Source organism: Plectropomus leopardus, chromosome 20 (genome assembly GCF_026936395.1).
Source record: "Plectropomus leopardus strain MGB_pleo_1.0 chromosome 20, ASM2693639v1, whole genome shotgun sequence".
Taxonomy (NCBI): Eukaryota; Metazoa; Chordata; class Actinopteri; order Perciformes; family Serranidae; genus Plectropomus; species Plectropomus leopardus.
This window is the reverse complement of record NC_142195.1, coordinates 8,449,214-8,475,515: the sequence shown is the minus strand read 5'-3', so window position 1 is coordinate 8,475,515 and position 26,302 is coordinate 8,449,214. Positions and strand designations below refer to the sequence as shown.

The 26,302-nt window shown below is 37.8% G+C and overlaps 3 protein-coding genes across 4 annotated transcripts; 2 read left to right on the top strand and 1 right to left on the bottom strand.

The window, feature by feature from the left end:
• The first annotated feature begins 262 nt into the window (after positions 1 to 262).
• Positions 263 to 7,668, top strand: st6galnac4 (ST6 (alpha-N-acetyl-neuraminyl-2,3-beta-galactosyl-1,3)-N-acetylgalactosaminide alpha-2,6-sialyltransferase 4). Its single transcript, XM_042509864.2, has 5 exons — positions 263 to 847; positions 1,021 to 1,167; positions 2,592 to 3,001; positions 3,967 to 4,074; positions 4,177 to 7,668. Exons 1-5 carry the CDS (start codon positions 836 to 838, stop codon positions 4,361 to 4,363), a joined length of 864 nt encoding a protein of 287 aa, XP_042365798.2. The 5' UTR covers positions 263 to 835; the 3' UTR covers positions 4,364 to 7,668.
• Positions 7,669 to 9,451: 1,783 nt separating this feature from the next.
• st6galnac6 (ST6 (alpha-N-acetyl-neuraminyl-2,3-beta-galactosyl-1,3)-N-acetylgalactosaminide alpha-2,6-sialyltransferase 6) lies at positions 9,452 to 17,887 on the top strand. 2 transcript variants are annotated; one of them, XM_042509323.2, is made up of 6 exons: positions 9,452 to 9,539; positions 9,961 to 10,042; positions 12,184 to 12,378; positions 13,700 to 14,112; positions 14,219 to 14,326; positions 15,420 to 17,887. In XM_042509323.2, the coding sequence occupies exons 2-6, from the start codon at positions 10,016 to 10,018 to the stop codon at positions 15,607 to 15,609; spliced, it is 933 nt and encodes a 310-aa protein (XP_042365257.1). In that variant the 5' UTR covers positions 9,452 to 9,539; positions 9,961 to 10,015; the 3' UTR covers positions 15,610 to 17,887. The 2 variants fall into 2 exon arrangements, with proteins under 2 accessions (XP_042365257.1, XP_042365258.1); XM_042509324.2 differs by having other exon boundaries at positions 9,475 to 9,594.
• A 16-nt stretch (positions 17,888 to 17,903) lies between these two features.
• Positions 17,904 to 26,121, bottom strand: spout1 (SPOUT domain containing methyltransferase 1). The gene is made up of 12 exons (XM_042509259.2): positions 25,969 to 26,121; positions 25,847 to 25,886; positions 24,455 to 24,568; positions 24,210 to 24,369; positions 23,660 to 23,749; positions 23,529 to 23,578; positions 21,816 to 21,946; positions 21,110 to 21,182; positions 20,886 to 20,984; positions 20,696 to 20,798; positions 18,420 to 18,567; positions 17,904 to 18,244 (listed from the first exon to the last, which is right to left on the bottom strand). The coding sequence occupies exons 1-12, from the start codon at positions 26,014 to 26,016 to the stop codon at positions 18,158 to 18,160; spliced, it is 1,143 nt and encodes a 380-aa protein (XP_042365193.2). The 5' UTR covers positions 26,017 to 26,121; the 3' UTR covers positions 17,904 to 18,157.
• Positions 26,122 to 26,302: the final 181 nt, after the last annotated feature.

Here is a 26,302-nt window from a genome sequence, read left to right as displayed (position 1 = left end):
TGAACATAAATTGACATATGTAAGTAATAGAGATAGATAGATAGATAGATAGATAGATAGATAGATAGATAGATACGTAAATACATAGATAGATAGAACAGTAAGTATCTAAACAATGAAATATATAATTTACTGGGTACATGGATGCTTGGTGTTATAGGATGTCTGACTTGTATTATGGAAACTTGCATTTTCGAGTGGCACTTGAAGGCAGCATTACAAAGCTGCCACACGAAAAGACTGTTTCCGGTTCTGGCGCCTACCTCTCAGAATAAAAGCGCTAAAACGACATACAGGTTTATCTGAAGTGCGTTTAATCATATTATACATGCTTTATAGTGAGATTTAAGGCCATTGTTTTTTTTATAAATGTCTTTGATATCAGCTCTTTCCTGCCTGAGTTTTTTTTTTACATTTTATTTTATGTTGTATGTGTTCAGAAGAATTTCGACTGTGGTAAAAATCAGACCGGAAGCGTGTTCTGGATAGTGGGACACGGTGCGGATCGATCGGCAGGGCCTAGAAATCGTTAGTCGGTTACTGTGTCACCATAGGTGAGATGGCAGTAAACTAGAAGATAGTTATTTCAAACATGCCGTCGATGAGACGAGACTAGCGGGGCTGCCAGGCGATGAAAGTTACGCCGATAAGAAAAAGATCCTGGATTTGGTTATCGATCGAGAGCAGCCATTAAAATCTGTAAATATGATCCCTAGCGATCATAATTCGTCCATAGCTGGGCTTGTCTCTGAAGACGCTTCTGCCTCAAATTGAGCAGCTGGGAAAATGAGTGCTGTCGAGCTCCCTGGAGCAGGGCTCTTCATCAGAGTTTGATATGAAATATCAGGTAAGGACAAGCTGAAACTCGTCATATTCTTTCTATGTGTACACACAGGTGGCCACTAAAGGTGATTCAGTCTGCTTATTTGATCTTATGTGCACTATATTATATGGATGTCCAGTAGATGTTGGATTAACTCCTCTGAACCCTAAATCGCTGTTCTCCCCGGGCTGATCCAGATGCTGCGCTGGCTGTGCCTGCTCAGCCTGAGCCTGCCTCTGTTGTTCTGGTTTGGATGTGTGATCAGTCGGGACGATCAGTCGCCCTCTGTGCAAAGTAACGGGCTCAGGGGCTACATGAGGATCAGACCCGGCAGAATGGACCAGGTGAGAGGCAGGGCAGAGCTCTCACACATCACAGCTCCCTCCACAGGTCTGGATCTCAGTAATAGCTCAGTAGTTAATAGTGAGCATGAAAATGATTTACGTTTCTTCATGTTTTACGCATGAAATTATAATTTCATACCTTGATTGGCAGAGTCAGGGCTTAAAATAATAATTACAGTCATTATCAATGAATCTGCCAATTTATTTTGTAACCATTTTAGTCTATAAATGTTAGAAAATGGTGAAAAAATGCTTGTTCCAATATCCCAAAGCTCGAGGCAACATTGAAGTTTTTGTTTGACAAACGGTCCAAACCTCATTCAGTTTACCGTCAGTTAAAACAAAGAAAAGCAACATATTACTCTCAACTGAAAAGGTGGAACTGAGGAAAGTTCGGCACTTTGTAGTTAATCTGTTTTTAAATTAGTTGGTACTTTATTTGTAATTGTTAAAGCTGTAGTCAGGAGGATTTCCAGTGATGACATTAGTTTTGGCTCAGTATACTGTGGGACTTCTTGCTTACACAGTAAATGACAGTGCTTCGATCAGAGGAGATTGCTACCCTCAGTGCAGATATTAGTCACGTACAATCACATGACGAAAGCTTTCACATGACACATCACCTGTATATAATCCAACTGTTGTGTTGTTGCTAGACACACTTAGAGCGCAAACAGAAAAACAACCACAGAGACACAAAACAACTTCAAAGAGGTACAAAATGGCTGGAAAAGAGTCAAAATTACTACTAAAAGACAAAACTGAAAATAACACAAACTAACCTAAAATAGAAATAAACAACCTCAGAGGCACAAAATGACAACAAAAGGGGACAAAACAATCAAAAAGAGAGGCAATGTGATTACAAACAAACACAAATCAACCAAAAGACACAACAAAGAGGCACAAATGACCACAAAGAGACACAATATGACCAAAAAGGGCACAAAAATAAAGAGACACAAAATAATTACAAAAAGCGGCAAGACAACCCCAAAAAACATAAGATGAATACAGAGACAGAGAAAGACCAAAAAAAGACACAAAGTGATGACAATGAGACAGAAAACAACTACAAAGACACACAAAATAACTAAAGAAAGGGGGACAACGAGCAAAAAAGACAGAAAACAACTTCAAAGAGAAACAAAGTGATCCTAAAGAGGCACGAAACAATTTCAAGCAGATGCAAAATTACATCAAAAAGACACAAAAAGTCAAAAAGATACTCAATAACATGAAAGAGACACAAAAAGCAACTACAACAAGGGGCGGAACAACCAAAAAGACAAGTAACAGGCTTCACTGTCAGACATATTAATAAACATGTGATCCTGGCAGCATAAATACTGACTTATAGTAATGAATTGACAGTACGCATGAAACCTAAAACAACTTTCTTACCCTGCCCTTTTTGTCAACAGTTCCTGTCCTTGCACTGCGGCCAGTGTGCCTTGATCTCCAGCTCGGGTCAGATGCTCGGAGCTGGCGCCGGAGAAGAGATAGACAAGATGGCATGTGTGATCAGAATGAACAATGCACCCACAAAGGCGTATGAGAAAGACGTTGGGAGCCGCACCAGCGTTCGGGTTGTTTCTCACACCAGTGTTCCCCTCTTGGTAAAAAATGAGCGCTACTATTTCCAGCAGTCAGCAGACACCACATATGTGTTCTGGGGTCCTGAGAGGAACATGAGGCAAGACGGGAAAGGACGCACCTTCAATACTCTCCTAAAAGTAGCACAGAAGTATCCAAATGTCAAAATCTATGCAGTGACCAGAGAGAAGATTCAGTACTGTGATGGTGTGTTTCAGAACGAAACTGGAAAAAACAGGTACAGTATGTGTTCGGATCGTTCAATAGATGAAAGTCTTGACTGATTTGCTTTTTATTCCTATTCTGGGCATATCATTTAACCAAAACAACAACAACAAAAAATAGAAAATGACTACAAAAAGGGGCAAAATAACCAAAAAGAGACACAAAATTACATCTAAGAGACACAAAATGACTATAAAGAAACCCAAATTGACCAAGAAGACACGAAATTACGCCAAAGAGACACAAAATGACTACAAAAAGGGACCCCCAAAAGACACGTAATTAGTTAATTAAAGTAAGAGCAAATTGTGGGGGAAGTACTCAGTCCTTTTACTCCATAGGTCAAGGTCACCTTGGCCTTGTACTTGTCTTATTCTCATGAACACAATATCTCTAGATCACCTTGAGGAAATTTCTTCAAATTTGGCACAAACGCCACTTTGAGTCAAGGGTGATCTGAGGAGAATTTGATGATCAAAGGTCAACCTAACTGTTAACTTGAGTCCATCTCATTCTTGTGAACACAAACGTCCGCTTGGACTGTACAACGAATTTATTACAAGTTGGTGGTCATAGGTCAAGGTGACTGTGGTGAACATGTTTTTTTCCGTAACTCAAGAATTCACACACTATTATGACAGCAGTTTCACACAAATGTGTAATAGGATAAAATGGTGAGGTGATGACATTCTGTATCCAAAAGGTCAAAGGTCAACTGCACCATGACAAAAAAAAAGATACTTCCTTGTGTACAGGAAATAAAATAAAAGCCATGGAATAAAATACAAATGTGACATTACAGTTATGAATTACTCGATGCATTGAGGCCATTTACAGTAAGTATACTGCATAGCAATATAAACAGTAAGGATTTTAATGTGCAGTTAATGACTGGTCTTAGTTTTCGGGTTTTAATTTGGTCACGTAAGAGTTTTAAATCAGTAATATAAGAAAAGATTTTTGGTGTCTCTCACTCAGAATGAAGACGGGGGCGTTTCTCAGCACCGGATTCTTCACAATGATTCTGGCTATAGACATGTGCGACAGCATCCGTGTTTATGGAATGATCGATGATAACTACTGCAGGTGAGGCATTTTACAGAACGACACAGTTTTATGATCTAGCTCCGGTGTTTTTCAAGTGTCATCCCCATATACTTTACCTAACTGTGGTACTACTCCTGACAGTCGAGCCAATCACAGTGATGTTCCCTACCATTACTACGAGAGGAACCGAATCGATGAGTGCAAGATGTATAGGGTCCACGAGAACACACAACGTGGGGGTCATCGCTTCATCACTGAGAAGGCAATCTACGCCAAATGGGCAACACGGCACAAGATGGAGTTTAAACACCCCTCTTGGGTCCTCTAAAGGAGACGTGAAAGCCCAGAAGACGTTTGTTGAGCGTACACTTGGATTCACTATTGCTGGTTTTTGATCTATTTTGCTGATGTTTTTGGTGTTACCTGTGCAGGAACTTGATCAAGTACATGGCACTGTTACTGGTGGACTCAAGTTTTCATTTTGAATTTTACTTTTTTTTTTTTTTACCAAGTCAGTTTTAAAGCCAGAAAGACTTGAATTTGATACTGGCTTATATAAAGATTTGCAGCCATATACAGTATAAACTAATGCTTAATATAGCAACATTTACCAGCATCTAACTGGTAACAGTTTAACTACCACTCTCAGTATTACTGAACATTTGCTTTATGTATAGCCATATACAGCATCAGTATAGATACCAATAACGCATTACGCCACAAAACTACACAGTTTAAACCAAAGCTTACGCTTTTTAATTCCTTTATACCTGTGCCTTGACTTTTGGTTTCGTTCTGCAAAATGTTTAATTTAATGCTGCAATCGCGCCTGCAGCTACAATATGCACCTTTACTCTTTGAAACAGGAAGTGTACTTTTTAAGGCTGCAACTAACAATCCATAAACCGTACATAATGATGGACGACATGACAACTCCTCAAAAGTGAAGCCAAAACATCTTGATCACCCCCTGGTGGCTGGATGCAGTATAGGGTGTAAACCCCGCACCCTCCATGATAGAGGATTGGATGTGGACTAAACTGAAACATCAAAGTATAGGTCAAATAATCTTTTAGCAAAGATGGTTTCTCTCACTTTAGGGAGATCTTTTCAGCCTGCTGTTTGTTCCAGTGTTCATTTTTCTGTTAAGTTTTGTTTTAATGAGTTATTTAAAGCTTTTAAAAGGAGGTTTTATATCATGATTGATAGCTGTGTGTGCCAATCCGTGTGCTCACGATTAATGGCGTTGCTTGCGATCGGTCGAATGGGTGTCTGAGCGGGAACTTGATACCAAGGACATCGCTCCTGTGCAGATTCTGGCTCCAAATGACATAACTTGTGTAAGACGGCTGTGGCCGAATTCCAGGATAGTTTGGCTTCATTTTTGTACAGTGGGAAGAAGTGGAGACGTGTCATCCATTTCTATGTACAGTATGGATAAATCAGGTCTATATTTTCGCAATTAATCGATAAATCGTTTGGTCATCAAATTGTCAGAAAATAATCCATTGCTGTTCCCCATAACACAAATTCAATAATTATCCCCAAACCCACAGTGATTTAATCTACAATCATAGAAGACTAAGAAAATCACAATCACATTTGGGATTTTTGGTTTTTACATTTTTGCATAAAGAATTACACAACAACAAACTATCACAAAAAGTTGCTGATAAATGATGTATGAATCTAATCGATTAATTGACAAATTGTCTCAGTCTATGCTGATTACTTGCCCTGACTGCAACCACACAGTGTTTAAATGCTAGAAGTAGTCGTAGTAGTGGTAGAAGTAGTAGTAATCGTATTAGTGGTAGCATTGGTAGTAGTTATAGTAGTAGTAAGCTTTTAACATTTTATGTTAATGCAAACAGTGTCCAGATATTTCAGTTGGGAGCCGAGTGCCATTTATTTAATCCAAAGGGAGATCATGCAGTTTGCAGCTGTGCCTCATGTGGTTTCACGCAGCTTATGGAGCAGAGTGGGATATACAAATGTGCTTTTATGTTTACCAACCGCAGAGAAGACAGTATTAACATATAACTGCAGAGAGGTCAACAGCCCACACACCGCAGTCCTTTTTAACAGCCCCAAAATGCTGATCAGTGGCAAACAAGCACTGTTAAAAGCTATGTTAAGAGGATACTACCTCTGTATCCTCTGCAGATCTCTGTGGTTAGTGGAGACCCACCAGAGCGCCGATGGAACAAACTGGCTGCTGCACTAACGGCAGTTTCACCACTGTGTGGCAGAAATCTGCAGAAAGTTGAATAGGAGGCCAGTGTCTTGTTTTGATTTTGAATGTAATTGGTCGGATACCGCAAACAGAATAAGTTACTTGTCTTTACACATCTTCTTTTAAATTGTTTACCTTTTGTGTTTTGCTGCTTGTTTACAATGAAAAACGTAGCGTTGCCTTTTCAGTCGCATATTGCTTCTTCTGTGAGTATTTCCAAAGACTGGAATAGTATTTGCACTACCGAGCAAACTACTGTGTTACAGTGTTTTAATGTAATTTTACAATTCAGACAGCCGTTTTTTGAATTACATTGTATTATTGATGACTTTTTGGTAACCATAAGTATTTGACTGATGTTGTGAACTATGCAAAACTGAATGTAAACTACAGCTGGTTACTGGAGAGAGTCAACATGAAAAAATATGCTTACAGCCTCTGTGTGTGTGTGTGTGTGTGTGTGTGTGTGTGTGTGTGTGTGTGTGTGTGTGTGTGTGTGTGTGTGAACTTGACTTTGTATGAGACTATAGATGAAGTGTTTTTAATTCTGCCCATTTTACAACACTTGGATTGTATTAATTTGTTAATTCAGTTAGAGGCTGTGCACACCCTGTAAATGATGTTAGATTAATCGTGTCACACACTCTAGTACGGACTTAATATGATTCTATTTTTCAAAATCATTCTAATGTCTATTCATATTATAAACATATTCTCAATTATTTTAACATTAAAATACCATTAATTCAGAAATTAACTCTTTGAAACCTGAATCTACAGCACTTCTCTCGTGCTGCCTCCTAATGCCTTATGAGTATTTAAACCATTGCACCTGAAGCAAATTGGTTTGATTTCTTTCAAAAACATTGGAGGAAAGCTAATGAGCAACTTGGCAAGAAATGTCGTTCAAACTGCAAGAAATTATTAGATTTAGACAAATTTTATCATGTTTTTTTTAAAAAAGCTAGGGGAAATTTTCCAAAGAAATATATTTCTAATTATTATTATTACACTTTTCAAATTATTTTACAGAATAACTGTATATTTCCAATTATTATTACATGTTTAAAATTATTTTACAGAATAATTGTAACTTTTAAGTAACTTTTCATATGTTTGATTTTTATTTTCCCAACGATTTTATTTTTTGTTCTTTGGTTGTTTTCCATCCCATTTTTTCAATTTTTCCTGGTAATTTTCTTGAGCTATTTGCTAGTTCTAAGCTCATTTTCTTACATTGCTCATTGCCTTCTTTCCATGTTTTTGAAATAAATCAAGCCAATTTACCCAGGTTTCAATAGGTTAATAATCATTTAGTTAATGTATTTTCATGTATTTTATGAGGTAAGATTAAGTAATTATATCATGAATTGTGATATAAAGTATTTTATAAGGCACTGTTTGCACCAATGCTTTTTTTTAATGAGGTAAAAATTCTATGAAACTCACGCCTTTTCACTTTAATTAAAAAAATTAAGTGAAAGCTGGCTTACAAGGCTATTACCTCCATACAGACAACCCACTGAAAAATCTATTATATATATATATATATATATATATATATATATATATATATATATATTTATATATAATTAAGATCATTTTAAGGAACAGATTAATGGATATTTCAATGTTATTTTGCAAATTACTTGGATAATTTGAAGCTTTTATGTTTCTTAAAAAAGGGCAGTTGCTAACAAGTGACTAAATGACAAAAATGTCACGACCCCCAAGCCTCATTGAGCATGGCTTTACAGCCTTTTAGCAGTGGCGGCATGATCATAGTGTGGTTTGTTTATAACTTAACATTAGCTTTTTATTTCTGGCAATTGCATTTAGACTTCAAAAACCCTAAAAAAAAAATGGTCTCCAGAGATTATATTGTTGATCAAAACATGTACGTATCATAAACATTTGTTTACCACAAAGCTTATTTTCTGCCATGATCCAAAATGATAATTAAAATAAATAATAAAATAAAGAATTCCATTGGAAAAATTTTTGACAAGGGAATCAGGGTGCTGCTAACTTCTGCATCAGCCTACAGAAAAATGTCATCCCTGTTTATATACAGCAACATAACAAACTGCTGTAGAAATACAGGCACCAGTAATGTATGGTTTGTCCAAAATACAGTAAAAGTCCACAAAACCTGATGCTTTTTGAAGCATTTAACATGGCTCTGTGTGATTTTACAGCATATGCAGTGTTTTTCATTTTAAAAAAGCAGTATTGTTATAAATTTAACAGTAATATACTAAGTACATAAGGCAGTCACCATATCATGCTGGTAACTACAGCTGCCAGTTAACCATAATTTTACTGGAAAATTTCTTACAGTAGGCGCATTTCCATTAACACTCAAATTGCCCAAACTGAAATGGTGAATCTAAAGTATGCCTAAAGGAAATACATAAATTCCGCAAAAACGTTTTTACACTTGCATGAGGTGGTATTTCAGGTAATTCGAAAAAGGCCATATTTCGCAAAACTGCAGTGGAAACACTTTTTGCGCAAATAAGGTGCTTGCCTCTCTATTGTCACTCTCATAACACGCCTATGTCGCCTTGTATCAGAAATAATGGCAGCTGATGCAATGGTTGAGGTTAAGAAATAAACCTGCTCATGTACTGAACATCCATCGCCAGAAGTACGTAACATCACAAGTCATCTCCCAATTGTGTTTTATTGACATTTTGAAAACATCACTTTATTTTTGTGCAAATCATGGAAACCTAGTAAGTCAATGCTTGGCACATGGGAGACATTTATAGATGGAACTAAATCCTAAACCTGATCCTTTAAGGGCCTCTGAAATAAAGATTAAGGAGTTTCATTTTCACCCTTTCAATTCAATGAAAATACATCTCTTGTGCATCTGGCTGACTGGCTTTACATTATCTTGATTTAGTTTGATGTTATGCATATAACCAGAGGTATAGTAAGCATCAGCTAGGGCAATATTAGAGGATGTTGATTATATATATATATATGTACGTATAAATATATATACACACACACAGACACGCTGACTAGTTTTAAAGGGAACTTGATAAAGTTGCACAGCCCACACACACACACACACACACACACACACACACACACACACACACACACACACACACACACACACACACACACACACACACACACATCGCTGTGCTGCAGTGGGAGACGTGGTGATGACGTCAGCGAGTGCTGCAGGAAGATGGGGCGCGAGAGGGATGAGAGAGACATCAGACACGGAAACCGCAAAGGCCATGAAACGGTAAACACGGGATTAACACTGGACTCAATTATCACGCTTTGACATGTCAATTTAGGTAATATCTTAACCATATCAGCGGTATATTTCCATTTTCAAAAAACATTTTAGCCAATGTACGTCTATAACGGACGGACAGCGGCTGCGTATTATGATTTTTTTTTTGTCAACATAATAACGTTTAATTGCCTCGTGCGCGCGTGTGGCGTTAGGTAAATATCAGCTAAAACACAACTAGCGAAGGCTAGGACGCTGCAATTGGCACGTTTTCTTTTTGACAACTGTAAATACTTAATGTTTTGTTGACACATCGCTGTGATACTGACATGTGAATTGATCTAACATTTGAATATCGTTATGTGATACCATCTGTGCTGTGTGTGCTGTGAATTCAGTCTACACTATATTTGTCTCTTCCGGTCAGATATGATGACAGTCAGTCACAGCCAGTGTGTTGGTACACAGCCTGATCAGACAGCATGGGGCTCAAGCTCGGTGGCCACAAGGTAAGGAAAGACCCAACAGCAGGAGGGTGTGGCACTCTGACCCTTTAACATAATTATTACTATTAGAAGTATTATAAAGGCAGAGAGTGTTGTATCTATGCTGGTATTATCATATCATTATCATTATCATTATCATTATCAAGTGTTTAGGAAGTATTCATATCATTAGCATAAGTAAAAGTACTAATATCAAACTGTAAAAACACTAATACTGCATTAAAAATGTTACTTGAATAAAGGATTGTAAGTGTCATTAAAAAAATACTTTGTTACATAAAGTAGCATTAGATTGTTATTACTCAAGCGTTGATGTGTTAGCAGTAGGGCTGTGACAGAAATTTGGGGTTCTATAGGCTAACAGATGATACGGGGGCCACAATTGCAGAAATCAATACTGATACTTTTTATATTTAAAAAGTGGGTGATGTACTTAATGCAGGGGAAAGCCATGGGTTATAGTTTCTGAGATAAGTAATCGGTTTGCTCAACTAACAGCTAGTGACGATCAGTTTGAAACTGTGCCATTAAACAGTCCTAAAGATCCAATTTGGATACTCGTTGCCTGCGGCTCTCTGAAAAGATTCTGTCAGGGAAATCTCTCTCTCTGTGTCAGGGGGATGCTCAGGCTTTTCCTCCCTCCTCCCTTCTTTTCTGTTTTTCAGCTACAAGTTCTCTTTCTCACGGTTCATCCTCTTTCCTCAAGCGATTTACTGCAGTTTTGTATTGGATTAAAGTCATCAGGGTGTGGTCCATGCGCACAATGCTTATATTTTTTGAATGCACACAACAGCAGAGGAGAAGTACAGAGTGAATGCACTACAGTACTTCACAACAACGAAAGCAGTGTTTCCCCTAAGCTTTGCTGGTTTGTGGCGGGGGGTTGTCTGGACTGGACGAGGACGGTTTCCCTTCCTGCGGCTCCTATTACCAACCAATAAACAACTTAAATAATTCTCAATTCAAGTATTGCATTAATCTATGACTTATTTATTTATTCAAAACAAGTAAATATTCTTTATAATGGCAGGGGAAACACTGGAGACACTGTTTACATCGGCAGTTCTATTACTGAAATACAATCGGGCACACCACAGAAGGGAGAAACCTTTTTGGTATTGATTCTATACAAGTTAAAATGGAAAATGATTGTATCTGTAGTATTGATATTTTGGAAATGTTCTTCCCACGTGTAGTACACACTTTTTTTTATGGCTGGTTAAGGAGGGGTGATACGCAGCTCCAGCAGTGGATTTCAGGATCATCCAGTTTTGCCATAAGCGCAGTGACATTTCTAATCATTTCAAAAGCTCCTGAATGTTGAAAACATTTCTCGCAGTTCACATTGTTCTTGTGTACAGCAGAGGTTAAAGTAGGCATCCATACAGCTTACAGATTCAGTTCTGCTAAACAGAACCAATAAGAGGACAGCAGCTTCCAGACTGAATTAGCTCAGTAAAGTTGGAAAGATATGCACAGATGAGAATTTCCTAGATCAACAACTTAAAACACAAATGACGCTTTTTCCACACGTAGTGGGGTTAACACTTTCTCCTTAATAGTCACGAGAGACGAGAAACCGTGATACTTCCTCTGACAATGATCCATCTCTATAAGTTACCAATTATTTTGGTCATTATTGAATAATCTGCCTATTGTTTACTCAGTTCTGTGGTTTATGAAATGTCAGAAAGGAGCAAGAAATTCCCACCACAATTACCGAAAGCCCAAAGGGAAGTTTTCATATTGCTTGTTTTGCTCAACCACCAGTCCAAGCCTCTACAATATCAGCAGTACAGTATTAGAGTTTAGGTTAAAGGGTGCCATAGTAGTGCAGTTGGCTGCATCACAGCAAGAATGGTGGCTAAGTGGGTATAGCTAATGCATGGTTCGCTAGTTTCTAGCGAGGCTGAAACAAAGAAGCTGAATACATTAAGTGTTTGACATTGTGTCATTAAAAAGCATTAATTATATTTAGGCCAAACCTACAAAAATACACCATATTTTAAACGTTTTGTATGTAAAATCAAGATTTGTAGAGCCAGTTCAGCTGCTGTAATAAAGTTGTGGAGTATAAATTACTAAGTATAAGTAGAAAAAAAAATGCAAACGTTCTTAGTTCACCATTTCTGTTTGCTCTGCAGGGACAGCAGAACCACAGGCTGGTGATCTTCGCAGCCATCGTCGTCCTAATGACACTCCTCATCCTGTATGGCTCCAACAACGTCAACGATGCAGTATACACTCCTTTCCATGTGGCTACAAATTACGCTGTCAAGGCCACGGATCTAAAGAAGTGGTCTGGGAAAGACGGTTATGTGCCTTTTCATGGGAACAAGGTACTTAATAGCTTGTTCACGTACACAGAAATGCGTTTTAGTGATGTAGAATCTGCATACGTTTAGAGTATTGTACATCATTGTGAGTGAGTCAATGTATTTCTGTCAGCCAAAGGATAAATACTAGTTTGCATGTAATGCAGATTTTCAGTATATAGGTCGAGGATGCAGCAGAAGTGAAATGTTTAGGCTGCACTGAGCTAATGCTTATGTTAACTTCCTCATGTCTAAATGTAAAAGGATATAAGTGCACGCATCAGCGTATCAAAAGACACCAAAAGAAAGTGGCACACCTCTAGAAAACTAAAAGTGTATACTTATTGTAATTAGTGAAAAGCAATAAGCATAGACTCCACATCACAGCTGTAGCCAGTTGAAGCTTCTAAAGACATTTTTAGATACATATTTAAAATAAGAATACAGTGTAAGAGACGGGTCGATCAAAAGCAATGTAAAAATGTTGGTGAAGTGGTTTGTGTAATTTTCCTGCAGATGAGTCACATAACACTGATGTGTTCTGATCCTCAGTGTTATTGCTTTTCTCTTCCTGTATGTTCCTGCAGAATCTGATCATCATCTTATCTTTCACTGTGCAAGAGCTAAAACTGAAACGAAATTGTAACCAAAGATGAGGTCTTAACACACAGAACTAAGACAGCTGTCATTCCCAGTGGTGTGATCGTGCTTCCATTAGCATGTTATTGTTTGCAGGCTCTATTCAATACAGAATACTGTTGTACCAGATCAATAAGCAGTATTTGTGAGAGCAGTGTGGTTAAAACCTTAATGATAAGCACCCTTATCTGCCGGTGGCACCAGTTGAATCAGGAGCCATCCTCCGGTGACCATGACTATCTGTGCAAAAACTTTCATGTTAATGTATCCGGTAGTTGAGGAGACATATCACTATAAAAAAAAAAAAACTTAAAATGTCAAGACAATGTTGACACCAGCGGAAAAGTCAGAGGATCACTGAAGTCAGTAGGATTCATCCTCCAGGGACCATGAACAGAATCTAATCTTAATACTTAATAGATGATATTTTAGTCTAGATCAAAGTGGCTGACCGAAAAACAGACTCTACCATCTCTGCATTCAAAAGATGCTAAAGCTAACCATCGAAATATTCCTGACTTGTCCTTATCATCATCATCTTTGCAAGTTTTGTGAAATCACTTTCTTAATTCAGCGATGAAAACATGATGTCAAAATGTTACTTTTAAAAAACAAATACACAATTTGTGTGTGTGTGTGTGTGAGTGTAGGGGTAAATAACTGATGGACATAATTTTTCACCCTATTTCTTTTTTTTTTATTTCAGAGTATGAACCTACAGTGTCATAACTGTGCACTGGTGACGAGCTCCAGCCATGTCCTGGGTAGTCATGCCGGAGAAGAGATCGACAGTACGGAGTGCGTGATTCGTATGAACGACGCACCCACGCTAGGGTTCGAGACTGACATAGGAAAAAAGACCTCTCTGAGGGTCATAGCCCACTCCAGTGTGTTCAGGGTGGTCCGGAGGCCCAATGAGTTCCTGCAGAGGCCAGACAGCAACCCTATGATCATTTTCTGGGGACCCCCAAACAAAATTGCGAAGGAGTCCAAAGGAACCTTGTACAGGTTGATCCAGAGAGTCAGTATGACCTACAGCAACTTGTCTTGCTTCAGTATCACAGCCAACAAGATGCGCAAATTTGACAGTCTGTTTCAAAGGGAGACGGGACGAGATAGGTGAGTATTTAGGGAATAATGAATCACGTTTTATGGTGCATCAGCCCCATATTGGGTAAATGTCACTTCCACAAACTATTCCTTTTGTTGTTTTTTTTCTGCTCAGACAAAAATCTCACTCGTGGTTGAGCACAGGCTGGTTCACCATGGTCATAGCCATCGAGATATGTGATAACATCAAAGTATATGGGATGGTTCCACCCAATCACTGTGGGTGAGTATAATGATGGCACTTATGAACTGATGTAGTAGGGTTGAGCTGAATACTCAGATAAAAGGAGTATCGGGTATGGACAATTTACTTGTTACGAGCGTGAGTATTATTGGAGTAAAATATCCATACTTGTGACGAGGGAAAATCCTCATGTCGGCAAAATTTGTTCAAACTGTGTTCATTCTCTTGTTATCAAAAATGATCTGAAGCTCAATTCTGAGGCAACTTATAATCAGTTTCAGTCTTAGGGCTCAATTATGCTCAGTGTTGGATATGTATACAGACACGGATGGCGCCTTCTGTACGTATTCCTTGTTCATTTGTGCACATTTCTAAAGGCTTACAGATATGAATGAAACAGATCCAAACCACCTGAGATTGTGGGGGCAGCGTAGGGTAATTCAAGCAAGATACAATGATAGGAGATCAAGACATTTTTTTTTAAAAAAGGCAGAAGGAAACAAATCAGTTATATAATAAAAAGAATCTAAATGTCGCAATATCTATAATGGCCTGTCAGACCACCGGCGTCCACGAAGCTGGCCTCTGCTAAAAATTTCATTTTTGAAACACCAATAAGACTGCAGCTAACGGCCAACTAGCATATGAGAGGAAATGACTCTCCAGGTGGCAGTAGTTTATATTCGTCATTAAAAACTGGAAACCAAAAGACTGACGAGACGGATTCAAGATGCTACTTAGAAATTAGCACATCAAGAACACAACCTGATGTTGGAAGAACATTTTTCATTGCCAATTCAACATGCTGAATCAGCCAAAAAAGACCAGTGCCAACAGTGTGGGATACACTGGAGCAAAACTATGGCGACAGATGCTCACCAACGGGCCAACATTGGCTTGATGTGTCTTTGATGAACAATTTCAGGTTAGGGTCCTACCAATTACAGGAGTTAACCCCGCTAATTTCAAGTATGGATACGAATATAGATAATGTAGTTGGCTAGCAGATACAGATAATTATGTACTTGCTCATCCATACTATGTAGACTCTTTAATACACTAAACTCATGATTTGCTTCACTATATCAAATCACAGATGATGTGAAACTAACATTATTTCAACCAATTTTAGAAAATCCAAACCGGGGTCCAAGAAGATGCCCTACCACTACTACAAGCCCAGGGGGCCTGACGAATGCGTAACATACATACAGAACGAAGGCAGCCGAAGAGGGAACCACCATCGCTTTATCACAGAGAAACAAGTGTTTGCACGCTGGGCAAAGCAGTACAACATCACCTTCACTCACCCCAACTGGTGAAAAGACTTTTGTGAAAACCACAAAGGGATCTCTCTGCACTCACAGAGGCCGACTGGGAGCTGCGGGCTGACGAACCCAAATGAGCCTTCAAAAAGCCACATGATGAATAACCGCTATTTTCAGAAATCGCCAGGAGGAAGTAAGAGATTTCGGTAAAAACTATTATTAGCGGACCAAATGACCAAGGAAGACAGTGCAGGATTGCACTTTAGAGAGGAAATACTATATTGTGTATATTCCACATTGACATGTGGTGGCGTCTGACAGGTGTTTTTGTAAATAGCAGAGAATTTTTACATGTTTATAATATTTTTGTTATTATGTATTGAAAATGCACTTCTGTTCTGACATGTTGAGGGGGGATTACATCACCAGACATAGATATAAATGAGTGGCCTACAAAACACTGTATTCAATTAACTTCCCATGAGCCGCCCATCACACAGAGATTATACCACGCAATAATCACTGACCATCAGCTGACCAATAATTTAATCTATATGTACATTGGAGCCCTATGATGCATTATTTGAGCACTGTGGTAGGGAGCAGTAAAAGTTACAGAGCTAAAATCATATTTTCTTCACAATCTTAGCTTGAATAATATAAACATTGACATATTTTGATTTGATATTTTGAAAAACAACTAAAGTCTTAACATGAGCAAAAATTGTATTTAAATCAGGAAATATCCGATTCATAAGTAAACACGACTGCCTGCATACTGTACATGGTGCTACAGATACTGTTTGTTGATTCAACAGCGACTAATTACACCACTGTTTGTGCGTCAGTTATTCTTTTTGTACTAACAGGACACATTCAGACTGCAGAGATTATGTGGTACCAAATGTATTCTAAAGATAATGATTGCCACATTAGACAGGCTAATTATTTATACCTTAATTTGAAGGTATTAGTTTTTCATTGTAACATTTTGCTGCACTAGATTTTGATTTGAATGTTTATATGGAATTTAGACTATACACATAAAAATGTTGCCTCATGAACTTAAACCTTTTTACCTCAGTGGCATACCAGCGCATGCAGCTTTAGTTCAAATAGTCCACAGAATGCATTATGGTCATGTTATGTATCAGTATGTTGCTCTTAGGACTGCACGATTCAAGTGAAATAGCAATTTTAAAACTAAACGTGAGGCGGAAACGGGTGCAGTTTCCGAAACGACGTTGCCTTTCGCAAGTAATGTTAACATTTTTGTCAGTATTCATCTTCAGGAGAGGCACGCAGTGTGCTTGATTAGTTGTGATCAGAAACCTGTATGATCTAATTCTTTGAAATCAATGCTCAACTATGAATACAAGAGACACACACATCTACTGTGTGTGGAACTTGACAAAAAAAAATGTCCTACAAATTGCAAGAAATGAGATGATTTAGATTTTTTTTTCTAATTTAAACTAGGAAAAAATGTCCAGAAATTAGTTAATCGGACATTAATTTCTAAAAATTGTGATTATATTTTCAACTTATTTTACAGAATTATATTTTTTTCATTTATTTTTGTTGTTACGTTTTGGTTTTTGGATTTTTTTTTGTGCCATTTTTTTTAGGTTATTTTTATTTTGTTGTACTTTTTTTAAAAAAAATTTTCTTAAGTGGCTCATCACTTTCTTCACGAGTATTTGAAAGGTTTCAAAGGTTTAACGGTACATCAGTAAGGATGGATTAAGTATTAGAACAAAACTAGATACAATTCACTAGCACTTCAAACTAAAAAAGTAAAAGTTGAATGGCCACCTCTCTAAAACTGAACATTATAAGGTTATTTATTGCAGGACTGTTGTTATCAGTTTTTTCAGGGTGTACCAAATAATCTGGAAAGCTTGTGCATATCAAGCCCATCCACAAAAAGTTGTCCTTCAACTAACCCAAAAAAATACCGCAGGCCTAGTGTAAACCTGGCAGTAAACTGGAATCTGTCCCTGGCTTTCTTGTCTGAATGAGGAAAAATACTCACATAAAAAGGGGCAGATGCATGCAGCATGCATGGCAGCTGGAAAGTACTGCATCTGCAACACAATGTGAAATCTGTAAAAGCCCGTAGTTTTGCATTAAAAGCAGATGGGCCACTTTCTCTTAACACAGGCATGTGTTTGACCTACTCGCTCAGAAACCTGAAGCCGACTCTGGTGTTTGTTGATGAAAATATTCAGTGCCATTTGTTTGTCCATGTTGTGTCAGTCTCAATGCTATTTTTCATGAAGAGTTCTGTATTGTTTTATCAAAAACAAATTATATGCTTTGAAAAATACAACATGAGTCAGTTCAAGTCTCTGGATAGTATTTGTATTTAAATATGTACAATTTATCAAACATCTACAAACACAGACATACAGATCGGAGATCAAATAAGAAGGTATCCAGTGCTGACTGCGCATGATGCACTGATGTGAAGTTTGAGATAAAAGCTGTTTAGACAGTAAGAAATGCTACAAAGGTCTTACAGTGGAAGATGAACAACTCCATGGTGAAGACCAGTTAGATGATAAAACTTCTGCCAGCATGTCTTTGTTTTCCTCCATCACTAATTCTTTAATGAACCGTTGGAAACATCTGAAAAGGCTGCTGTGATCTTCTGTCTCATTGCCGCCATGGAAACCAAGATGGCCTCCTGTTGAATAGAAAATAGGAAAAATTGACATACTGCCTCACATCGATGAGCAAAACAGTTTTGTTTCATCCAAACTGCTTACAGACTCGCATGCATTTGCTTATAAAAGACTGTCGATTTATTTTGTCACAAAGTTCAGTGATACAACAATTGTGTTGTATTAAAAGCTCCTCACCTCTGTGCGAATGGTCCTGCTGCCCTGACCGGGGCATGTGTTGAGGTAAAGGTCAAATAAAACACTGGGGTCAGTCACATCCAAGTTTTGGTCAGAGTCTACACTGGCCTCCAGTCCTTGAAGACCTCCAAAAACTACCAAAAGATGCCTAAAAATGTAGAAAAAAGCCAAGTTTAAATTATGAAAACAAAATGATATTAAAGTTGCAAGCAGCGATGAACAGGTCCTCGCACCTTCCTGATGTCAGGGCGCCGGTTGGCTGGCCGCTGGAAACTGAGCACACAGCTTAGCCGTTGTTTTCCACGTGTAGTCCATGGCGCTGGAAATGCTTTTCAAATTGTGCGCCACTTCCCGTGTTTACTATGTTGCGCTTGAGAACACACATCACTTAAATGACATGTTTGTGTTGTGGCTTTATGGCCTCTGAGTCAATGTTAGCATGTCGATGTCTTCAGGCCTGGAATCTTATTCAGAGGCACGACAGCTCTCTTTGTCATGCAAAAACATCTAAATTCTTTAGGTTGCAATGGCAACAATGTTGGATGAAAACTCACAAACTTCGCAAAATAAGCATCATCGAGATCTTAAGGTTTTCCTGACCACATTTGAGGTAGATCTGATCAACAAGCCAGGAGCAATATACCATGTTATAATTGCAACTCATGATTTGCATGTATCTTTGGGCCAGAACTCTTGTCAAACTTGTGAAGTTAAGGGCAGATTGCACTATGAACATTTGAGTTATGAACCACTTCCTGTTTCGGGGTGAAACATGGAAGTTTCATGTCTTGCCATAGCCACATCGTTTGATAAAAACTCAAAATTTGCACAACTTTTCATTTCAGAGATCTTAAGATTGCACAGGGGAAATTTTGAGTTGCTCAGGCCCTAAATTGATGCCATTAATGCCTGCAAAAAAAAACAAACCCTGCTTACACCTGGCTTTTTAATGCAATGTGAAAGAATATGATTGGCATTCACACCCGGGTCAATTGACTCTGCAGTAGACACGGGTGTGTATCGCCTCCGGCTCTGATTGGCATTGATTGTTAAAAACATAAGTATCAGCTCCTTAACTGGCGAAATGCAATGACATGGCATCACTAATTACCATCCATCTCCTCCTAAGCAGCTAAAACACTGATCAAAATACATCTTCACCGTGAAAGAGAGACTTAATAATGAAGAAATATGTAGAAACCACTGAAAAGTTTTCAAAGACCTCTGACCTTGGTGCTGTCAACTGTTTACCTGTTCTCCTGCCTGTCCATGATGTTGCACGGACACACCAACAAAACAACCCAAACACACACAAAAGCTTACAGAGAGTCAGACAAATTGTTCACTGGCAGTGGGAAATACAGTATTTAGCAGGTTTACCCGTGTTTAAAAAAACCCTCTGTGAGTGGTGCTTTGAGCTAAATGCTAATCTAAGCTAGCTGACAAACATAACAAAAGGACACACAAGGACAAAGCTAACATGCAGATGTCTAGCAGGTATAATGTTTACCATGATCACTTCATTTAGCTTTACAACATGCACTGGTGGAAAGTAACTGAGTACATTTCCTCTAGTACTGTTCTTATGTAAAGTAGAACTACTTTGAAATTGTACTCAAGTGTATCCATCTTATGCCAAGCTATACTCCACTACATTTGGGAGGGAAGTATTGTACTTTTTACTTCACTATATTTTTAACTGCTTTAGTTACTAATTATTTTACATACCAAAAACGACCAGCTCATTAAATATGATGCATTGCTATACACTGAAGGCCCCACATGCACTCGAGGGTGTTCAGTTATGTTGATGATTGGGCTTTCTGAGGTTGGAGTTATTAAAAAAATTCTTCTGAGAATTACCTATGCCATATACAAATGATATACAAATGATAAAGCCTACACTGACCAGCAACGACACTGACTCTAGAGCCCTGAAGTCCCAGAAAAAAGTATTTTTATCCTGTTGCGCATGATAATAATGTGCATGTAAACAATGAAAAAAACAGAAATGTAATCATTAGGGAACTTGAGGGATGCATAATTTAACATAGGGATTATGTTTATCTTTGATTCTGCGAGTACACTTTTTGATACATGTGTATAAACTGCTCTAGACAAATTTAAATTTTGACCTGATGATGGTGAAAGAGGAAAAGTTATGAAATCGCCAAAGTTATTGTGTTTGGTGGCAATTCATCAAGTAATTGTTTGTATATTTCAGTCTGGCATGTCTAATTAAAAAAATATATGACGCTTATTGGCTCTGAACATACTTGAAAGGTGACAGAGTTGTTTGGTCGACGTTGCTGCCTCGCTCTGATGTGCCAACCGTCAGATCGTATCCTTCTTCATACGGACTCTCTGTAAAAACTGCACCTGTATTATCAAAACAATGTTTTCAGGTTGGCATGACGTTGGAGGTTAATCTGGAAAAAACATGTCTCACAAGTGTGGAAAACCTACTGAGGCAAGATGCCAGGCGGACAGTGTAACCCCAGTAGAGACCTCCTTCGGTCCTGGGCAGGTGAGGAGCCACCACCACGCCTTTACACAGTTTACTCTCTGAGGATGATGGACAGACACACACACACTGAACTGATTTGCAGAATCTTAAAACATATTGAGGAACTTTCTCAGAGAAAGCATAAATCAAACAATAAAAATGTCCATCAGACGGACAAAATTACCTTGATTCTGTGTCTTATCGAGCTTCACTGTGACTCGAAGTCCAGACTGCAGCTGCTTATCGATCCGAACATCCTGCAGGTGGACAGAGTTCAAGCTATTTGAGTTATGATCAAATCAACAGACTTGTAGTCATCTGCAACAATTCTGACTCATTTGTTAAGGCACAAAAAAGGCAAAAATTCACTGGTTTTAGTCTGTTCAATATGAGTATTTTCTGAAATTTTCTTTGATCATAAACTCGTGATATAAACTGGTAAAAACACTGAATGAAGTTGTCTGGCTGCTAACCCAGCACCTGCTATTGTGCGCTCACTTTTTTGTCTGATAACCTAAAATCCAGATGTTCTATAGGTTTTTACTGGAAGTCAAATCGTCCATGGAGATGTGTTTCTCTCCAAAACAAACCGACTATGATTTATATCACTAAATAAAACAGTTTCATGCAAAAAAAAAAAAAAAAACTACAGTGGCTGATTTGAAAATATATGGTCCTGTCTAGGGCCAGTGTTTGGTGTGTCCATTCTGGGCTACTGTAAAAAGATGGACAATTTTTATTTGTAGGTGATAATACACCTAAGAGAATAAACTTCCAATATATATCGATAAATCCTACACTTTGGGCCTCTAATCTTTAGTTGCAGCCTGTAAAGGCGATATTTTTGATCATGATGTTGCATCGGATGATGACCTTTATGACGTGCTCACCTTCCTCATTCCACAGTTAACCAATGAGCCTTTTCCTTGTTTGATCGGCCTCTCGAGGACGATTCCTTCCCGGTATTCTGATTCATCATCGATCCTCATGTGGTGAGGGCTATCTAAAGGGTTCAGCAAACCTGGTAAGAAAAAAAAAGGCCAGTAACGTGAAAACATGTCTTCTTTCGCCTTCATTTTGAAGTCCTGATTGCACTGATGATACAATCGAAAATACACCCTCTGTATAATTTGCTGCAGAGACAATAGTCCTGTGTGATTCTTGTGTAGCAGGAAACAGAAATAACAGGTTGCTTTTGTTACTGGTGCAGCTGCTGCAAAAGAATGGAAATTGTTAGAGTTTATTGAGTTTATTTTTTAAATTTGCATTAATTGCCGGCCAACATTCCCATCTTTACGAGGCTGCACCAGGCTGAGTTTGAAAGCTACAGTGATACTGTTATCACCTGAAACTCATTTGAAAAGGAAGACTTCATAAATCCAGTGGTCCAACCATTTCATGCTAGCTTCTCAATAAGGGGGCGGAATAACGCGGCAAAGTTAGGCTACATTTTTGGCAATGGAAAAATGCCACGGCCATTTATTAACAGGAGTCCCTTGACCTCTGACCTCCAGACATCTGAATGATCTGTGAGTACCCATGAGCCTCCCCTTTACAGACATGCCCCCTTTTCAATGGTCCAATGAGGTTTTTTTGGTATCGTCTGACTCCTAATCAAGACAATCTGGTAAGCGTTGCTTCACCTTGTCAATATGGACTTCACAACTGTTTTGAAATGCAAAATAATAGAATTGACAACATGTGGTGAAAAAATGTATTAATTAATTGTGATTTTAAAATCTTACTGTTTAACAGCCCTAATTTATACACAATTTGTCAGAAGCAGTAGCAAAATATAGACAGAACTTTATTTCAGAATAACACAACAAGCTAGAGGTGGGAATCACCAGAGGACCAACAACATTACAATATTATTGCAATTTTAAACATGTCGCAATTGCTGAGTATTGTGATAAGATATATTTGGGACAATTTAATGCAAATTATGTCCAAAAAATTGTTTTCTCTAAGAAGATAAAATTTTCAGTCTGTTCATCTTCATCATTTTCATTGCAGCAAAATGTATCAAGTGGCCTGAGAAAGCAATTCATCTTATTATTCTTATAGGCTACCAAAGGTTAAGTGTGTCTTTATATTATTATATATTTATATATTTAATACTAATGATTTAAATACTCTTACAAGTGGTATCTGTGTATTAATAAGTTGAGCAAAAATCATACCATGCTGTATAGCTTTGTGCCTGATTGCAGCATTTTGTGTCATTGTACTCCTCAGAGTCACAACTAAGTCAAATCTGAACACACAGACACACAGACAGACAGACAGACACACACACACACACACACACACACACACACACACACAATCATGTTTAGATCCTCTGAACATCAATAGGCTATATCTCAATGGAAATTATAGAAAACATGAGCTCCTTATAACCACAGAAATGGCCTGATAATCATGGCTTTTTTTCAGTATCAAAGTAACCCTGTGATATTTATCAGAGCATCTGTGGGTACATTGCGAACAGAAACCGCTGACTAGATCCTCTAATTTTTGGGGAAGGACACAACACAGTGTCAGAGCCAGAAAACCCCTGCTGTAAATGAATGTATGGAAATAATATGATTTACTCTCACCTGCATACTGTAAATCTTGATGCTTTGGGAAAAACCACTTGCGCAGATACCTGGTGGAGAAGAAAAGCTGTAATCTCAATCTGATAAAATAAGCTTATATCTGTGATCTGGTTTAATACAGTCCTACTTACTGTGGACATTCCAGGTACTGAAGTATTCTGGCAAGCTGAATACAAGCGTGTCCTTTCTTCCCAACACCTTTAAATTCTCCTTCAACGCTCCTGTGGACAAAAAAATCTTTTTTTATTAGCTTTGTGGTGGTTTAGGGGAGTGTTTTTTTCCAGGGAGAAAGAAATGGGGAACTTAACAACACATGGCCCAAAAATTAGCAAGACATTAGTAAAAGAGTTTCACGAAAATTATCAGAAAATTAGTAAAAAACTAAAAGGTAAAAAACAAAAAAAATGTAAAATATATGTATACATTCTTCCTGTAACATAATTTTAAATGTATAAATACAATGATTCAAAATGTATTTTTTCTGGATATCTTTCCCAAGTTTTTGATCTTATTCTAATAATTCTCCCCCCTTTTTAAAACTAATTTTCAGTCCCCCCCCACCCCTCCCGTTTTTGAAAGGAACCAAACCAATTTGCTCAGGTTAAAGGGTTAAATAGCTTGTAAGAGGCATCACAACACAAGAAAAAAGATGTCGAACCAGGTCTTTGAGGGTTAACTTACTTGACATCTTCCCCTTGTTCGTCAAACACGACGATCTCGTCGACACAGAACACGACGCAGGCTCGGGCGATCTGTCCAGCCAGGTATGTACGGAGTTCAGTGGACTGAGCGTTATCCAGGACAGAGCCTGGCAGAGCCACGCTCACCGTGTAAGCCCGACCTAACGGACACATGCACACGTCACACATTACAGCGCTCCATTCATATCTATAACAGCAATCCATGACATAAAATCACAAAGTTACCTTTTTTGTTTTGGCTTTGTTCATGGTGCGCTCCATCTGCGGCGTCTTGCTGTTTCTGCTTTTCCAACTGTTTGATCAGCTTACCCTCTTTCTTTTTCTTCTTAGCCTCTTTTACTGTCATCGAGGAGCAACAATTGACATTCATAAGAAAATACAACATATGTAAGACAGACTTAAGATATCCAAATTGAAACCTTTTCAGTTTGTGATCTTTAAAAATGAGGTAAGACCTACATGTGACCCCATTTAAGTTTATTAGCAGGTCAACCCAAGCGTGATTTTTAACCCTCGGGTTTGATTCCATCTGAAGAGTTCAGAGCTGAAACAATTAGTTTATTACTTAATTAGCAGTACTTTTATTTATTTATTTAATAATCAAGCAGGTCTTGTTTAAGCAGAGATGATCCAGTTTATTGGTTGTGAATATTTGCTGCTTTAGCCTTTTTTATCTGATATGGTAGTAAACTGACTGTCTTTAGGTTTTGGACTGTTTTTTAGGAAAGAGCAAGACATTTCCATTTGGACTTTGAGATATTATGACATTTTTAAACACTCTAAAATTTTTTAGACTGAACTATTAATCAACAATCAAAAATACATCTGGCAGATTAATTGCTGAGGAAAATAAGCATTAGTTGGTGGCCTCCAAGGATTTGGAGAGGGCTATGCAGGTGAAAGTAGCCAGCAGGTACAGAAAAAAAACAAACAAAGATCAGAAAAAATGGCATAAAAATAAATGATTTTGACAAAAAGATTTTTTTTTACTCATCCTGAAACCCCCAGTGGTTCTCAAACAAAACTAATATGTTATATTTAGGTAAAAGAAACAACCAAGAGTTTGCTAATGCTATTCTGCTTACCATAATCTCACAGAAATTAAACATGGATCATTTTTTAATGAGTTGCTTCCCCAATTATTGTACATGATTGATTAAAAATAAATCAATAAAGGATGGATGTATGTGTGAACCTTTTTCAGCTTAAAAAAGAGATCATGTCACAAAAGATAAACAAGCATTACAATAAAGGCTATCATATCACAAATTTTAAAGCCCTTTCAGACAAATTGGAGATTTGGGGACACTTAATCAATAAAATCCAGTTTTATGAGCGCGGTTCTGCATCTTAATTGATAAATGTTACATGGCAATACTTTTTTAGAGTTTAAAAATACAAGAACTTACTAACTTTTGACCAAATACTTACTAAAACATCACAGGAAGTACTAAGACTCTACGTCACTTAATGTTATATAAAATAAACTACATACACACATCTCTTTTCAACAAAGACACCTTTAGACACTTAAAATTGGCGTTATAAGAAATAAACAGCGTGCTTTAACCAAACACATTTAGCTGTTTAGCTACATGTAGCTAACTGTTTACTCACTTTCTGCTTTCCTTTTCTTCCAGTCCACCCTCTCTTCCGGCTGTAAAAATCCACAGGCACATTATATTTGATGCCACGAAAAAAGTGCAATATAGTTTTGTAAAACAATAGAGTAATGTTACCTGAGAGGGCACAGTTTTGGGTCTTTTCGCTGCAACGCCGGTAGACATTTTTACACGCACCAACACGTGAAGTTTAGACACTTCCGGGTCGCAATTCGTGTTTCAAAATAAAAGTCCGTTGATTGTGGTCACAAACTGTCTGGATCTGGCTGAAAATAGCCGAACGTTTTATTAAATCAATTAAATGCACATTCTTAACACATAACTGAGATTAGATAGAGGTTTTGTCCTTCAACTGTTTACTTTTTGTTTCTGTTTACTTGAATTAAGATCCTAAAACGGGCAATTATGTTTAAGGCTGATTATAACAACAACTACAAGATATTCTTAATGT

Coding starts and splice junctions, on each gene's coding strand:
- st6galnac6 (XM_042509323.2), top strand. CDS start 10,016: ATGGGGCTCAAGCTCGGTGGCCACAAG. Junction 14,113..14,218: donor AGGGAGACGGGACGAGATAG/GTGAGTATTTAG, acceptor TTTTCTGCTCAG/ACAAAAATCTCACTCGTGGT. Junction 14,327..15,419: donor GTTCCACCCAATCACTGTGG/GTGAGTATAATG, acceptor AACCAATTTTAG/AAAATCCAAACCGGGGTCCA.
- st6galnac4 (XM_042509864.2), top strand. Junction 1,168..2,591: donor GACCCGGCAGAATGGACCAG/GTGAGAGGCAGG, acceptor TTTTGTCAACAG/TTCCTGTCCTTGCACTGCGG. Junction 4,075..4,176: donor ATCGATGATAACTACTGCAG/GTGAGGCATTTT, acceptor TACTCCTGACAG/TCGAGCCAATCACAGTGATG.
- spout1 (XM_042509259.2), bottom strand. CDS start 26,016: ATGTCTACCGGCGTTGCAGCGAAAAGACCCAAAACTGTGCCCTCTCAG. Junction 20,799..20,885: donor CCGCCTGGCATCTTGCCTCA/GTAGGTTTTCCA, acceptor TTGATAATACAG/GTGCAGTTTTTACAGAGAGT. Junction 18,568..20,695: donor ACAACTCTGTCACCTTTCAA/GTATGTTCAGAG, acceptor CTACATTTTTAG/GCATCTTTTGGTAGTTTTTG.